This window comes from Toxorhynchites rutilus, chromosome 3 (assembly GCF_029784135.1).
Source record: "Toxorhynchites rutilus septentrionalis strain SRP chromosome 3, ASM2978413v1, whole genome shotgun sequence".
Taxonomy (NCBI): Eukaryota; Metazoa; Arthropoda; class Insecta; order Diptera; family Culicidae; genus Toxorhynchites; species Toxorhynchites rutilus.
Genome location: NC_073746.1, coordinates 269116352 through 269132235, shown reverse-complemented (window position 1 = coordinate 269132235; position 15884 = coordinate 269116352). Strand labels below are relative to the sequence as shown.

The 15884-nt window shown below is 38.5% G+C and overlaps 1 protein-coding gene across 1 annotated transcript in view; it reads right to left on the bottom strand.

The window, feature by feature from the left end:
* Nucleotides 1-15884, bottom strand: part of LOC129774683 (histone-lysine N-methyltransferase trithorax) — a 100355-nt gene that overhangs the window by 23945 nt on the left and 60526 nt on the right. Inside the window, exon 2 of the mRNA XM_055778524.1 lies at nucleotides 5657-7010. Coding sequence (XP_055634499.1) covers nucleotides 5657-7010 — 1354 coding nt within the window. The remainder of the gene's footprint in view (nucleotides 1-5656; nucleotides 7011-15884) is intronic.

Below are 15884 nucleotides of genomic sequence, written 5' to 3'. Positions count from 1 at the left end.
AAAAAACATCAAACAAATTGAAATAAATACATAAAAAAATCATTTTAAAAATTGAAATCATTTTTTCTCACAAAATGGGCACTTCTACACTTCTACTTTTTCTATCAATAATATTTTCATATTTTCCCTCAATATACAATATACAGCCATTTCATGCCAAACCGATATAGTGGTTCTCAGATTTCCATGAAAAGTGGTAGTTTTGTTCTTTATTGAAAATATTAGTCCAGTGTTTTTTCATTTTTTCGTTAGGGTGACCATTTCCAATTTGGGGTGGTTCGAAAAATCATTTTTTGAACTTTTTCCCAAAAATACCTTTTTTCAAAAATTCATAACATTTGAACTACTGAACCGATTTAGATGATCGACATATTAATTTGGAGCCAATAAGCTTACCTTCTTCGAAGAAATATTATACGTGTGGGAAGACTGGATACTAGTCGCATAGGTCTAGTCCAGTCACATAGGAATATTGAACGAAGAATTAAAACATGTTAAATTTGAAAAATCATATCACAAAAACGAAAAAATTAGCATCTCTGATATCGAGATATGTTATGTAAAAAATCTCAGCTTTCCAGAAAAAAATATTAGAAAAAATATAGCGCCGTCTATCTTTAGCCGAGGAAACTATGAAAAACTGACTAAATCAATAATCACAGAAACGAATTTTTTTTCCAAAAGTAATATTTTTTCAAAAAAAATAACGTAAGCTTTAGTTTGATATGTCGATCATCTGAATCGGTTCAATAGTTCAGAAGTTATGAATTTTTGTAATGGAAGAAAGGTGGAAAAATTGTTTTTCGAACCATCGGTTAATTTTCCAATCATGTCCTAAAAACAAAAAAAATACATCTTTGATTTCGAGATATGTTAGGTAAAAAATCTTCAGCTTTCATGAAAAATATGAAAAAATATAACGCCCTATAGTCCAAAGCCATGAAAACAACAAAAAACGACTAGAATCAATAATTACGAAAACAAAATCCATCTTTTTTTGCTTCTTTGGCTTGGCTTCAATTTGATATGCCGATCATCTAAAACGGTTCAGTGGTTCAAAAGTTATGAATTTAAAAAAAAGTAATTTTCAAAAAGTGGAAATACAGGTCGGACTTGATTATCCGGAGTATTGATTTTTTTTCACTCCGGATAATCGAGTCAAAACATTTTTTTTTTCTTTCTTTTTTTTTGCATGTATTTATCGTTTTTTTGAAAATAAAAGAGGAATTTTATGCTTGATTCATCCCCTTAAAGTCAGAAAACACCTTTCTCACATGAAAAAAATTATTTTATCCAGATTCTCACGGGAGGTGATAGACGATTATATTTGATGAAAAAAAATCCTCCTACGCATCTGTTCGAATTTCAACAATGACAGAGTTACAAAACTTTGTTTTTGTTCCGGACTCTGTTGCTTCAAACTGGCTCTACATTAAAAAGTACGCTACGGAAGACGATTCTAATGCTTTCATTTGAAAGATGAGAAAATTTAGTACAGGATATAGTAGTGGAACAAGTAAATTAGTGAATTTTAATAACATTTTGGAAGTGAAACACTTAAAAGTTAGTAATTTTTAATGTGTTATTATTAATTTAATCCTAAAAATTTATATTAAACTAGATTGTTTCTATCAATTAAAATGAAGTTCTTCAACCGCTCCACAATTTGTTCTTTGACGCACAACTTCTATCTTTCTTAATTTGGCTGCAATATAGATATAAACAATTCCTGGTGAAAATTCAATCAAAATCTTCAAAAATCACGATTTTTACCCCACTGTACATGTAATAGACACTTAAACTTCACCTTAACGTTGAAAGGTTACATTTCTTCATGAAATGAGACATATTTGAAATATAAAAAAAATATTTTTTTTCTAAACTGAATATAATCGAGTCCAAAATTGTATATAATCGAATCACATATAATCGTGTCTGTATATAATCGAGTCCGACCTGTACTGTATTCTATTAGTCAAATCATTTCATTTGATACCAATATTGAGGGGATTGCAAAAAATACATAGTCGACCATTTTGTGGCGACGACCTTTTCGAATTTATGTTGTTCATAGTGTAGTGTATTCTCCAAATCAAGCCATTCAGCCACTTTTTTGTGGCGGCCGAATTGAATTTTTCAAGATCATGGAATACGCAGTTTTATAATGACAGTAGAATTAAATGTATGTTCCAAATTTCAGATCAATCATTCAACAGGAACGGGATCAATTTTCTATTAATGTGGGACAACCCAACAAACATTCAAACATACATAGAAACAGGTCAAGCTGAATGAAACCATTCAAAAAGTAATTAGTCGTTTGGGGACTGCGGCCATCTTGAAATTGGATTTTTCATTATCTGCTATGTTCTACTAGTCGAGAACTTTCTTTTGATACATTTTTGTGCATTTTCATAAATAACTGTGTTCTACTAGTCAAGCCTTTTCATTTGATACCCATAATGATGGGGTTCTGAGAAAATATGTAATCTGCCATTTCGTAGTGGCTGCCATCTTAGATTTGCATTTTTCATAAATAACTGCATTCTACTAGTCAAGCCCTTTCATTTGATACCCACATTGATGGGGTTCTGAGAAAATATGTAATCCACCATTTTGTAGTGGCCGCCATCTTAGATTTGCTTTTTTCATAAATAACTGTATTCTACTAGTCAAGCTCTTTCATTTGATACCCATATTGATGGGGTTGTGAAAAAAATATATATGGCGCCAGCTTGCGGTGGCGGCCATTTTGGATTTTCATTTTTCATAAATAACTGTGTTCTACTAGTCAAGCCCTCTCATTTGATACCCATATTGATGGAGTTCTGAGAAAATATGCAATCCGCCATTTTGTAGTGGCCGTCATCTTGGATTTGCATTTTTACATAAATAACTGTGTTCTACAAGTCAAACCCTTTCGTTTGATACCCATATTGATGGGGTTCTGAGAAAATATGTAATCCGCCATTTTGTAGTGGCCGTCATCTTGGATTTGCATTTTTCATAAATAACTGTGTTGTACTAGTCAAGCCTTTTTTTTGATACCCACCCTAAAGCTAAAATAAAAAAATACGGGTCTAATGTTTTGTGATAAAGAACAAAATTACCACTTTTCACGAAAATCCTAGAACCACTATATCTAATCGCGAGAATTCACACACAAAAATGTTACGAGTAGAACATTAGTAGTGTTTTTTCAAAGAATATATGTACAAGTTTTTGTTGGGAATACTCCTTTCCTGTAGCAGTACCCTTCTTTCGATGTATAGATGACTTGTTGGTTATTGTATGGGCTATTCATTTAATTTTTGCAAAATTTAAATTAAATACGTTTTTGAGAAAAATGAGATTTAATTTTAAAAATATTTGTTTTTCTAGTGTGTTTTTCTGAAATTTGTTTGATTTTTTTTTGATGAAAATTTAAACAGTTTGCTACATTTCATTCATAGACAATGTTTTCACAACCACAATGTTTCGTGATAACGTGAGATTGTGCTGCCAATTCCTGAGAACAGTCGGTATAAAATTTGACAGTTGTACAATGTGATAGCAAATATTTTCGACATTTTTTATTCAATAAATATTTTTTCTCAGTCTCTTTCGGATGAAACGAATTTCAAGTCCTCATACATTTTATTCAAAAAAGTTCATGCAGTTACCGCACTTTATCAAGTGAGAACATATTTCAGATTTATTCAGGCCAATTTTTATTATACATTTCTAATTAATTGAGGCAAACTTTAAGTTTAGTGGCCTGAGAGAATTCGTGAAATGAAAATTGTAGTATATTTTTCTCTATAGCCAATTTTATAAGATTTTTCGATTCCTCATAACTTTTTATAAATTAATGACTGAAATCTAGATTGAGTGAACTCGGATCGTTGAAATTCGCATAATCAGACTGAATTGCTAGTTCCGACCGACATTCAGTGTACTCTTTATGCGATTTTGCTGAATTCGGTTGATAACAGGGGTGGTACAGTTATGTTCTTATAGATATAATCTATTTTATTATTGCTTATGAATACGTTTGGACTCTAAAGTAGTTAACCGCCGCGTGTCGCAGTCTGAGTAGCAGTAGCGCTTAGTAAACTTCACCGAGCGTCTGTTCACCATGAAAGGGAGGCCCAAGCAACTTCTGAGTAGCATCCATCCAGCGGTTGAAAATGAAATGGTTGAAGATGCTGGTCTCGTCATAGAGGATAGGGGTTCATGGACTACTAACGTTTAAACCTCGAAAAAAAATTTATTATGCAACCTGAGGTAGAAATACAATAAATTGGATTAACTGCAACGACATTTAGCTTAACAACGGACACAAATTGATACATGGAAATTTCGACCCTGGCGCAGTAGAGTAAGCTAGCTCAAATGGCTAGCTAGGTGATGCACATGAAGCTGTAAATTCTGGGGGTTAGCAAAGTCTCTTGGTCAAACTCATAGACTTCATTCGAAACAGGTATTACTATACTTTGGCATACGAGATAATGTGTAAGATCATACACATTTACGAAAAACTGTTGAAATGGGACCCTGTAGACGTGATCGTTACAAGATACAAGACACGTATGCGCAACCATACCATGGTTCAGACGCTACCAATGCTACCGAACTCCAGGAAAAATATAGCTACTACAGCCAACTGAATGCTATCATGGATAAGATCCCCAAAGATGATCTACATGGGCGACTCCAATGCGAAGATTGGCTCTGACAACACGGACTATGAGCGTGTCATGTTCCGCCATGGTCTAGGAGAGAAGTGTGAAAACGGCTCATATTCTCGTCGGTGAAATTTTCAGCTTTGTATGGCGAAACTGCGGCGGAAGGAAAAGCTCGGGAGTCGATAAAACATAGCCAACTCGGGAACCCCGTTGTTGAAAGGTTCGATGAACTCAGGATCCGATCCTTGACGGCACCGGTTGGTGGCAATATCGAAAACCAGTGGACCGTTATCGAGAACGCTTTCCTCGCACCCGGCGAGAATAACCTGGGTGAATTGCGCACCGGGGAAAGCAGTGGATCTCTGATGTCACCTGAAGGGATATCACTAACGGAGGAGCGCCTATGTCGCGATAGAGAGTGTCAAGGACACATCCCATCGACGGTACCATGCACTTGAGCAGAAAGTGATGCGCTTGTGTAGACGGAACATGAAGCCAAATCATTTCGACCGGAAGACGATGCTTGGTGTGTGATGGGACCAAGAGGGTATGGTGTACCATGAGCTACTAAAACAGAGTGAAACAGTGAATACAAATTTGCTACCGAAATGGTAAATGAAAAAATTACGGGGAGTGAAGCCCAAAGACAATGTGAAGTGATATTACAACACCACAACGCACCGGCGCACACCGAAAAGGATACAATAAACCCTCTTATCTGGGAAACGTTCTTGCACCTGGCGTATTTTCCAGACCTGGTCCCGTCAGATTATTAGCTCTTTGGTTCAATGGTACATGCACTTGCAGATCAACACTTCGCCGAATAAAAAGATGTCGAAAAATGGTCGTCGAATGGTTATCGACAAAAAAGAAAAAAAAATGGATAAAATCCACAATTTACCTGAGCGATGAGCGAAAGTGTAGAATCAACCGGGTATTGCTTCGAATAAAAATATTTTGTTCATGAAATACTATTAAATAATATTTACCTTTTCCATTCAGCTTCCCCGCATTCTTGTTCTGCTCCTCACCTTCCTTCTTTGTCTTCTCTCGTTTCTTTTTTCCATCCACTGCTTTGTCAATGCATTCCTCATCGGCACTCTTTGCCTCGGGAGTGGCGTTTTCATTCTTCTGGTTCACTTCATTTTTAAACAATTTATCTCCGAAGAAGTTACTTTTTTCACCATTTGTATCACCACTATTAGCAACCTTGCCGCCACCAGCACTTGCGCAAACACCGGCGCCAGAGGAAGCGGCCATCGTCACCGCCGCAGCAGCAAGATTTTTGTTTTTCTTTTTGATTTCGAGCTCGAACTCGTCCAGGAATCGTTTGTTGGGCTTTATCACACGACTAGAATGAGCACTTCGTTTTGGTAGGATAAACCGTTTATCACCAAACTGGGTTCCACCACTTTCGAGATTACGCGCCTCCGAAGATTCGCTCGCACCGAAAGGTCCATCGGAAGCGCTGGATTGTGCCGCCTCTGACGTCAAACTATTCGTTCCAACCGAGAAGTTGGATGACTGTGGCTCGGATGGAGCTGATTCATCCAGCTTGTTGGATTTCTGCACAATCTCCGTCAACCGGGAAGGTCGTACGATGCATTCTGATTTGGTGGAGGCAGCTGCTGCTTGCATTGCCAACCGCTGGAGACGTTTCTTCATCTTACGATTGAAGCTCTTCTTAAGTCGAATAGGCCGTGCTAGGCACTCCTTCTTTATAATGGGGATCAAAGGTACAGTGGCTGGATTGTAAACTTTCTTCACCATATTTTCGTCACTTGTTTCCAGTGTGCTGTGAAACGTCACCGACTTCTTTTTCGGTTTTGGTGGTGCTTCGACAGCGGAGGAATTCATTTCCATCACTGTCTGATTCGAACGTTCTGCGGAAGAACTAGCCTTCGTTGAACCACCGTTGGGAATAGACTGAGATGATGAATCCTTCGAGGTTGTCAATGATTTACTTAGCGACGAACTCACAGCAGACAGCAAGGATGGCTTCATTTCGAAGCTATTTCCGACTGGTGTTTGCGATACACACTTTCCGTTACCGCTAGACATTTTGCTGTCGGCACCATACAAAACGCATTCGTCATCCTTACGCTCGGTTTGTAATCTGGCATTCTTCTGTGAACCGCTCCCGTTTTCTTTGTTGTATTCGTCGCCATCATCAGCATCGTCATCCCTTCCATCAACATCATTGTCATCATCATTGTCATCCTCCTCGTCAACGTCGTCATCATCATCATCGTCATCATCGTCTTCTTCCTCGTCGTCATCGTCGTCCTCATCATCCTCGTCATCATCGTCATCTTCACCGTTTTCCGAGTAATTGGAAGCATGCTGAAAAGAGGAACAAAAAGCAGGATTAATTTAATTGTTTGAAAAAATCCTTATAGTGGGGGATTAGATAGTTATTCAAATATACAGACAGAAATAACTGCATTAAACTGCGTCTTTTTGTGTTTTTACGCAGTCTTTTGAACTTCTTAGATCGACAGCTCGGTATGATTCAAATCAACCTTGGACGTGCGTCTCAGCACCGAAGAACCCGGAGGCAATTCTCACATTCACTTTCTGGCCAATGGAAACAGCGAATAGAATGCAGAACACACATTCTCCTCTTGGGTTTTCCGTGTAGAGAAAAAAACAAAACAATGCAAAAAAAACCGGCGTTGAACCACGAGGCAACAGTTTGAATGTTCAAAGAAACAAGCTCAATTATTCTTTGTTTATGACCACCCCACACACAAAACCAACACACACACACATATCCCCTCAGTGGAGAACACAACGCACGGTATGCAAGCAATTGCAGTTTCAGACCGGGAACATGGCGCGATCCCGGGGACGATATTTACATATACATAATGTGCGTGCATCGAGCGCCTCTGGGAATAAAAGCCCGGGGTGAAAAAACAAGCCACTTGAAGAATCGTCACGCAAAACCAGAATAAAAAAGGTCATCGCCGTCAACGCCGGTTGTCGAGGGCGCAAAAAAACATTGGAAAGTATGTACGCGGTGCAGCCGCGCATATTCCTGCTGCCTCCTTCTCGTTTTTTGCTGGTTTCTGATTCGTGTACCTTAAAGAACTTTTAATTAGTTTATAACAGAGGCGAAAGGGTTGCAGCGAAAGAAAAATCAGAATTAATTACAGAAAAAAATAACTCTCTCACTGGCACATTTTGTGCGTTTTTTATTTATACCATAAAAGGTGTGGTCTCGAGAACGAGGATTTGCATCCGCAGTAATTTATTTGTTCCATATATTTATGAAAATATACATAGGAAAATTTCAACATTTGTTTAAATAAATTCAAAATTTTTTAGATTAGTTTTACAGTAAAATCACTCACAGCAATGAAAATAACTACAAAATAAAACTCATCGTTGGCCTCATATACCCTATTTTTTTCTTCTCTTTTTTGAAACGAAACTCGACATATGTAAATTTCTTTTTTTTTACGTCTTTTTTTACGTAGGACTGCGTCTTCAGTAAAGGTGTCAAATCAGCACATTGATAGCTGTTAATAACGTTGAAACTGCAAAAGGATCTTGGTGATTTACGATGATTTATTTTTTTTTTTATTTTTATTACGATTCACTCTAGTGTTTAAATTAACGAAAATTAGAGACGATCTTTTATTCGGTGCATTTCCGTTCTGACCCGACCCCCTAAATTGCAACGGCCATTCGCCTAAAATCATTGTTTTGTGGCTTCGGCATTCTTAGACTATGGTTCGTACTGGTCGGTAGTTCTTTTCTTATATTTCCAAAAAAAGTGGTCCTAAGCCGAACGCCCCATGATCCTGAACCGACCCTATATTTTTTGCAGCGAATCTACTCTTAATTGGCCGCACCTACTCCCACATGCACTCGAAAATTATATAGGTAATTTATGCAAATAACTGTCGATCGGAAAACGAATACAGGAAAACCTGTTTTTGTGCGGTTTTTGTTCTTGCGCGAAGCATATTTAACAAAGTTATGGTCCATTTTGTTTTTTTCGACGGTTTCAGTGCGAATAAAGCACATTTGCGTCTAAATTATCCACTTCACAAATCATTCCCATCATTCCATCAAATGCTCTAAGTTGCACATGAAATGATTTCTAACAGCAACAAGTTTCGACATGCAACTAAAAGCACAACAGAGCCACGCGCAACCGAAAAGCAGGGAAACAAAAGGAAATCGAACGGTGAACGGCGTGGATTTGAGTTATTCTCTTGGGGGAAACTTTTTTTATGCGGTCACTATCTACCGCACAACTTTTTTTTGACGTAGGACTACGTCTTTCATTTCTGTACCGGGGTGTAAGTTTATAGTTTCGAAAACGAGAGAGTTACGCCGGACTGCAAGGATTTGAACGTTAATACCTCTTTTCCGGCTGAACGGAGTGGTATGATAATCATTTCATTCGAAAGACAAAATGTCCACGAGTTATATGATTGTTAATTATTGACCCGAAAACTTGTTTCAATAGCTTAGAAAACAGCTTATTGAAACCGTATAAAAACTCGCATACGCTCTGGAAATCCCTTCAAATGATGCGGCGATGTAAGATGAGGACGGTCGCACTCAGATGCCTATGCATTATGGTCTTCTTTTTCAATTTCATTCCTCTTCTGCAGTTGAACCGAACGGATGGCTATAAAACATGACGCTTCCTTTGCTTTCGTTCGTTTCTACCTCTACTCTCGCACCGTGAGGACTCGTTTGATTGGGACCAAGCAGACAGCTCGTAAATCTATCGGTGGTAAGGCACCACGAAAGCAGCTCGGAAAAGCGCACCAGCCGCAGGAAGTGTGAGGAAGCTATATCGCTACCGACCGGGAACCGTCGCTTTGTGTGAAATTTGTCGCTATCAGAAGTCGATCAAATTGCTGATCCACAAGCTACTTTTTTGTAGCGTTTGGTTCGTGGAATTGCCCAGGACTTCAAAGGAGAGCGAGCTATTACCTTAGCATATAGCCAACGGCCCTTTTCAGGGACACCAAATTTGATGGATTTGAGCTCAGAAAAGTTTTTGTTCGTTTAGATGCATTGTTAGATAATATCCGAAGTTATAAAAAGCCGGGAGAGCTTGTGTGAATTTAGGAATGTGTTCATACGTATTGGTAACTTTTTCGGATCGATCATTCAATTTTTGTGTTTTTGGGAGGAATGTTATTTGAGATTTAGTCAATTGCTATACTGTTGATTGAACTGAAGGTTGGCTAGAATACGTTAAAATGTAACTGTTATTCAAAATTTTAAAAAATGAAGAAGTCAAAGATCGAATTTTCGATTTTTTCATGTTTATCAAAAAATTTCTGATGAAATCGATATTTATTTTTCATTTTCTAGACTACTTTGATCCATGAAATATATGGCATACCGTTTTCTTTACAATTATGTCCTGCAAGTTACATTATACCGGAATTACCCTGTGTTATACCGAAAGGTCAAAGTAACATCGACCCTGATTATGACACAACCAACGCCATACTGGAAAGTGTTGCACGTCTCCCTCGTTTGCAGACATGGCTAACTTCATCGCTCTTTGGTGTCAACAAGACACATTTTTCAGGCAAAATGCATTCCCACCCACCGTCAGTCACCTACTACTGTTGGATAGAATTTACTCATTTTGCTAAAGTTTTTTTTTGTGACTAGTTCAGTTGAAGTGTGCTTTCAACCCTTTCATTTAACACGTTCGTCGCACAAAACGACTTTTCTGAGTTTCTATCGGAGCCAAACTTGCGGATAAACTATTAAATGAAGATCAAAGTAGTTCGTAGACAACTTTTACATGATCTAGCAATATTTTATTCAATTTGAAGATGAATTGACAACAATAACACATGCCAAAGTCATATTATATGGGGTTCGCAAAAAGCTGCAGTACAAACCATCCGCACCATAAATTAATAAAAAGTATAGTATAAACATTATAGTGATATGGTTATAATTTTACTATTTTTCTACATATCCTATAGTTACAATTAGGTGCCTATTCCATCAAATTCCTTTTATAAATCCTATACAATTTGAACGAGGAAAGTGTCACCCATATCTGGGTGATGGGGCGACGAAAGTGTTAAGGACCAACCCCGCTTCGGATGCAGTCAAACCAGGTGTGAATGTGCCAGTGCTTGAGCAAACAGCGGCATGACCGTCAGTAACCGAGCGTTGTCGGCACTTTCTCATTCATTGGTTTGGAGGAAACTCCCACCCACTAACAAGAGCCGACCACCATGTGAATGGGAGAAGTCGAGTGTTCTTCTGTGTTAGTACTAATTTGTAGCATTTTGTAGCCAAGTGGGCGAACGAAGGAAATCTTGAGCTGAGCAGCCTAATCACGTTACATAAATACTTCTTGCCAACGCTTTCTTTGTAGATTGAAAAGCATTTTGCGAATCTCATTAGAAATTTCCTGTGACGTTTCAAATTTTCTTTCTTTTAGCAAAGGCAATGTTTTCCTGCGTGGTCGCTCTGTTTGAGGGGTTTGTTTTTCACAACTCACGTGTAAGTCTCCCTCTTCGCCGACTGCTTCTGTGGTTTATAATTCGTTGGTAAAGTTTGAGCCGAGACATGGCTCTAGTTGTTAAATCATTTCACAGTCGACAGATCGCCGCCGTTTTTTTGCAGTCGCTCTTAGGTGTCGTTGCCTTGTGTGGGCAGAGAACGCGAAATGACGTAATCTTTTTTTTTCGTCGTTGATTCCGTCACTCCACCCCCTCATTCTTCTCAAAGTCTACCTACTGTCGGTTGACAATTTGCTTTCACCACTGTCTTAGTGCGCCGCTGTTTCGAAGAGCGCCAAACTTGGCGTCATTTGTTAGTTGGGGTGGTGTATTCGAGGTGTCTCCAAGGGTTGAATAATATGTGAACAAGCAATTTTGCGCATATTCAACCTCTTAACGTGAGCGGTTGACAATACCGTCAACCCGCACAGGGGGCAATGGCAGGACATATTAGAAATGCAAAACATGAAAAAAAAAGCTTTATCATGTAGTGCACGGATGGAGAGAGTGTGACGTATCGACTACAGTGTAAACTTGGGAAGCCATTTCATCGCAAGTATATGGAAAATTGAAAGGATTTGCATTCTAAGGGAGCAAACATAAGAGTGAAAAAAAGGGTTGATTCATAGCAGCGGGCGAAAGCGTTTATTTGGAAGCAATTAGCTTGCTCGGGTATAGTTGAGTTCATGTATATGATAAATCGGAAATATTTTTCTGCAATTATTCTTCCATGCTTTGTCAATTGCAGATTCGGAAAGATGATTTTTTATCCACAGGAATAATAAACGACACAACCAAATTGCCTAGGTTCTACGATATTCTGGTTCTTACGCTTTAATTAGAAAAAACGGAACTATGTTCCGTCTTTTCTAATTAAGTGTTATAACTGAGATTTTCCAATCTAACTACCAAAATGTGGCTCAGAACTCTCGGTAAAACGGAGATATATTATAAAGATTCTCGAGCGCCTGAAAATAATATGAGAAAAACATCAAGAGAAATAATTGCAACTTAAAAAAATATCAAAAACAATAAATTGATTGATCGATCTCCAGCGTATTCTCAATCTTAAACCATGTTCCCAAACGTTGGTATGTTCGTTAAAATGACATGAAAGTTTCCTTCGATTTATGAGCAATGCAATTTTGAGCAAATACGACATAGACCAGAATCTCAGACATGCAAAAGAACTCTTCGAAGTCTTTTGGCATCAGTTTATATAGTAGCTTTTTGATGAATCCAATGATTTAATTCTATGCAATTGTTTTATAAGAGCGTATCCAGAATTTTCAACTTTTTTTTTGCCAAAAATCGTATATCAGATTAACCCTTTGCGGTCGCTTGTCTGCTCTCAGCCACCATACCTTTTTTACCGTTCCGATCGTTCGTCTGCTCTCAGCCACCACATCAAGGATGTATATTAATCTCATACTTTATGCAACAACATAGCAGTTCACACTTTTTCTAAGCGAATTTTAATGTCTAGTGAACTTGTTCACGAATCAAAACGGTGCTCCTATCAATAAAAGATAACGGTACGCAGTATGAACAGAAGTTGTCACCCATGCTTGAGATACGCTTAATGGAAAATTTCATGTATTGCGGCACTACAAGACACCAAATCAATTATTTTTGTGATACATCCAGGACTTCGTTTTAGGGACTGTTTCGAAAGATAACACGTGAATGGAAGTTATAACATATATTTATTATATGAAAATAATTGTTTAGTAAACAGTTATGAGAAGTTTGCAAAAAAAAACCTCCGTAATCTCACAAAGTTACACATCACTGCTTTTTTAAGTAAAAAAAAATCCAACCAGTACGATACCCATGTCCAAATTTGATACCACCGCTATTGGTTAAATGATGTACGGCAAAGTTGTTGGAAATTAACGAAATATGTAGAAACAAAAATTGGATATAAATTTTAACAAACGGTAGCGTGACCGTCGACGCTGGCCGAACATGTGATAACGTTTTCTACTTTCTCTCTCTTTCTTCCTTTCTCTCTCTCTCTATATATATCTTTCTCTCTTCTCTCTCTATCTTCCTTTCTCTCACTCTCTATCTTCCTTTCTCTCTCTCTCTATCTTCCTTTCTCTCTCTCTCTATCTTCCTTTCTCTCTCTCTCTCTATCTTCCTTTCTCTCTCTCTATCTTCCTTTCTCTCTCTCTATATCTTCGTTTCTCTCTCTATCTTCCATTCTCTCTCTTTATCTTCCTTTCTCTCTCTCTATCTTCCTTTCTCTCTCTCTCTCTCTCTCTCTCTCTTTTCTTTCTCTCTTTCTCTCTCTCTCTCTCCTTTCTTTCTCTCTTTCTCTCTCTCTCTCCTTTCTTTCTCTCTCTCTCCTTTCTTTCTCTCTTTCTCTCTCTCTCTCCTTTCTTTCTTTCTTTCTCTCTCTCTCCTTTCTTTCTCTCTTTCTCTCTCTCTCTTTTTTACTTTCTCTATCTCTCTCTTTCTTACTTTCTCTCTCTCTCTCTCTTTCTCCCTTTCTCTTTTTCTCTAACTCAAATCTTGACGATTCCAATTTAAATGCTGTACGTTGGGACGTATGTGCACCCGTGGCCGAGTGGTTAGCGTCATAACTAACATGCCGGGTGTTCGGGTTCGATTCCCGTTCTGGTCGGGGGAATTTTTCGTCAAAAAAATTTCCTCCGACTTGCACTGTGATCACGCGTATTCTAGAGCTTGCCACTCAGAATGCATTCAAGGCGTGTTATTTGGCATAGAAATCTTAACTAAGTACTAATAAAAATGACGCAAGCAATACTACGTTGAGACGGCGAAGTTCCTCTAGGAACGTTAGTGCCATTGAAGAAGAAGAAGGCGTTGGGACATGTTGCTTTTCCATTTGCACGTGACTGTGCAAACTTGTTACTATTTAAAAATTATGTCATGCACATCATATTGCATTTGTTGGAAGGATGGGAATGGACGAAAATTTATTTTTCTGCTCTATTCGTCAGTTGCAAACAAACTACAATTTACACTTTGAAGTAAATCAGATTTTTTTCACTTCAAAACTTCACCTACTCATTTGCGCAGATCGTAAAATCTACTCTTTGCTTCCTGCATTGAGTTCCTACTTACGCGTTTGAAAAAACTGAAGAAAGCATGCGACTGGTAATTAGTTGACACAATACCAATGTAGTACGATGAAATACACATCAAAGATCGAAAAAAATATATAGGGGGTTGTATCTACAACACACGACCGCACTGTTGACGTAGGATTACACATTCATTTTACACTGGATGTATGCGTCCAAAGGTGGAGTTTAGATCGCAAATACTCTCTTCTCGTTTTTTCCTTTCAGTGTTCTACATAAGTCTACATAACTACATAAGTCAAGTGCAATCATTGGAAATGCTTTAATTTTCATCAGTTTAAATCATTTACAGGCTAGAGCATATCATAGCATATCAAACAAATCTCAGAGAAATACGATTCCGATTCGATTATCTTCGCTTATTTTTCGTTGGCCTATTTCCGCCACTGCAGTGCCAATCACCGACATCAGGGAGGCGACTCCACCTGTTCCTACCTATCAGACTCAACAACTCATGAGCCGGGCCAACTTCCTTTACTTCCCCTCCGAAGGAAGGCGTAACCAGAGATTTTTCGCCTCAGAAAATCCCAACGATGCCAGCTGGGATTGAACCCAGGCCGATCGGATTGTGAGGACTGTTACGCTAACCACACAACCACTGGCGCCGTCTATTCGATTCGATTGATATGTAAATTGTCGAAATCCTTTCGCAGCAGAAGTAATAATAAATGTTAATTTTATTTCATTAAAACGTGAACAACACAAAACAAACAAACGAAAAATTTAAGACAAATTTAAACATTAAACATAATCAATGTAGAATCGAAAGACCAACCAAAAACACAACATCGGACCACGCTAGAGCACCGGGTACCACATCCGTCTATCGTATTATTATATACAGAACGATCGAGAAGTACGAGAACCCACGCGGTTGGGTGAGTGGATAGAAATTTTTCTCTTTGCGGCGCTGCACGCAGCACACTCACCTTAGTGAAGAATTTTGCACTGCCAGCTTCCCCCCTCCCAATATGTGACGAAGTAGGTAGCATATAAACGGTTGCATAGGAAGAAAATATCGCCCGGTTCTCTGTAGGACGGGGAGTAAGGTGAGGAAATGCAAATTGTTGTTTATACGTGTGTCCCTTGAACAAACTTTGAAAGTTACCTCACTCTTCCCATTTCTCCCAGCCCTAGCGACCGATTTTTTGTTTCGTGTCGCACACGAATCCGGGTTCTGTAGCATTGCATGGGAAGTTCGCTGTTTATCGCCGTGAAACTGTTTTTGTTTTCCTGATATGGCAGGCTTCGATGCGCCGTCAAAGTTTTAAGGCTTAGGGTTCGTTTTGTTCGAGGTGTGTAATGCATTTCGGGCCAGTTTCATATCAAACCAGATTCTCAACGTGGCCGCAGTAAAGCAGGTTACCGTATGCGTGGTGGGAGGGGTGCACTTACCATTTTTATGTGCAAGGTGATGTAGTTCTTTTTTCTCTCCTCTCATTTGACCACCATCCCCTTTTCCCCGCTAACGAAATTCCCCGGGTTTCGTATCAATTTTATGATCGCATTTTTTTCCTTCCCCCTTAACACCACTCGTGTTCCTGGATCAGAAAAGAAGCCAATGCCGGTGTAGCATATCATGCACAACTGCATCCCAT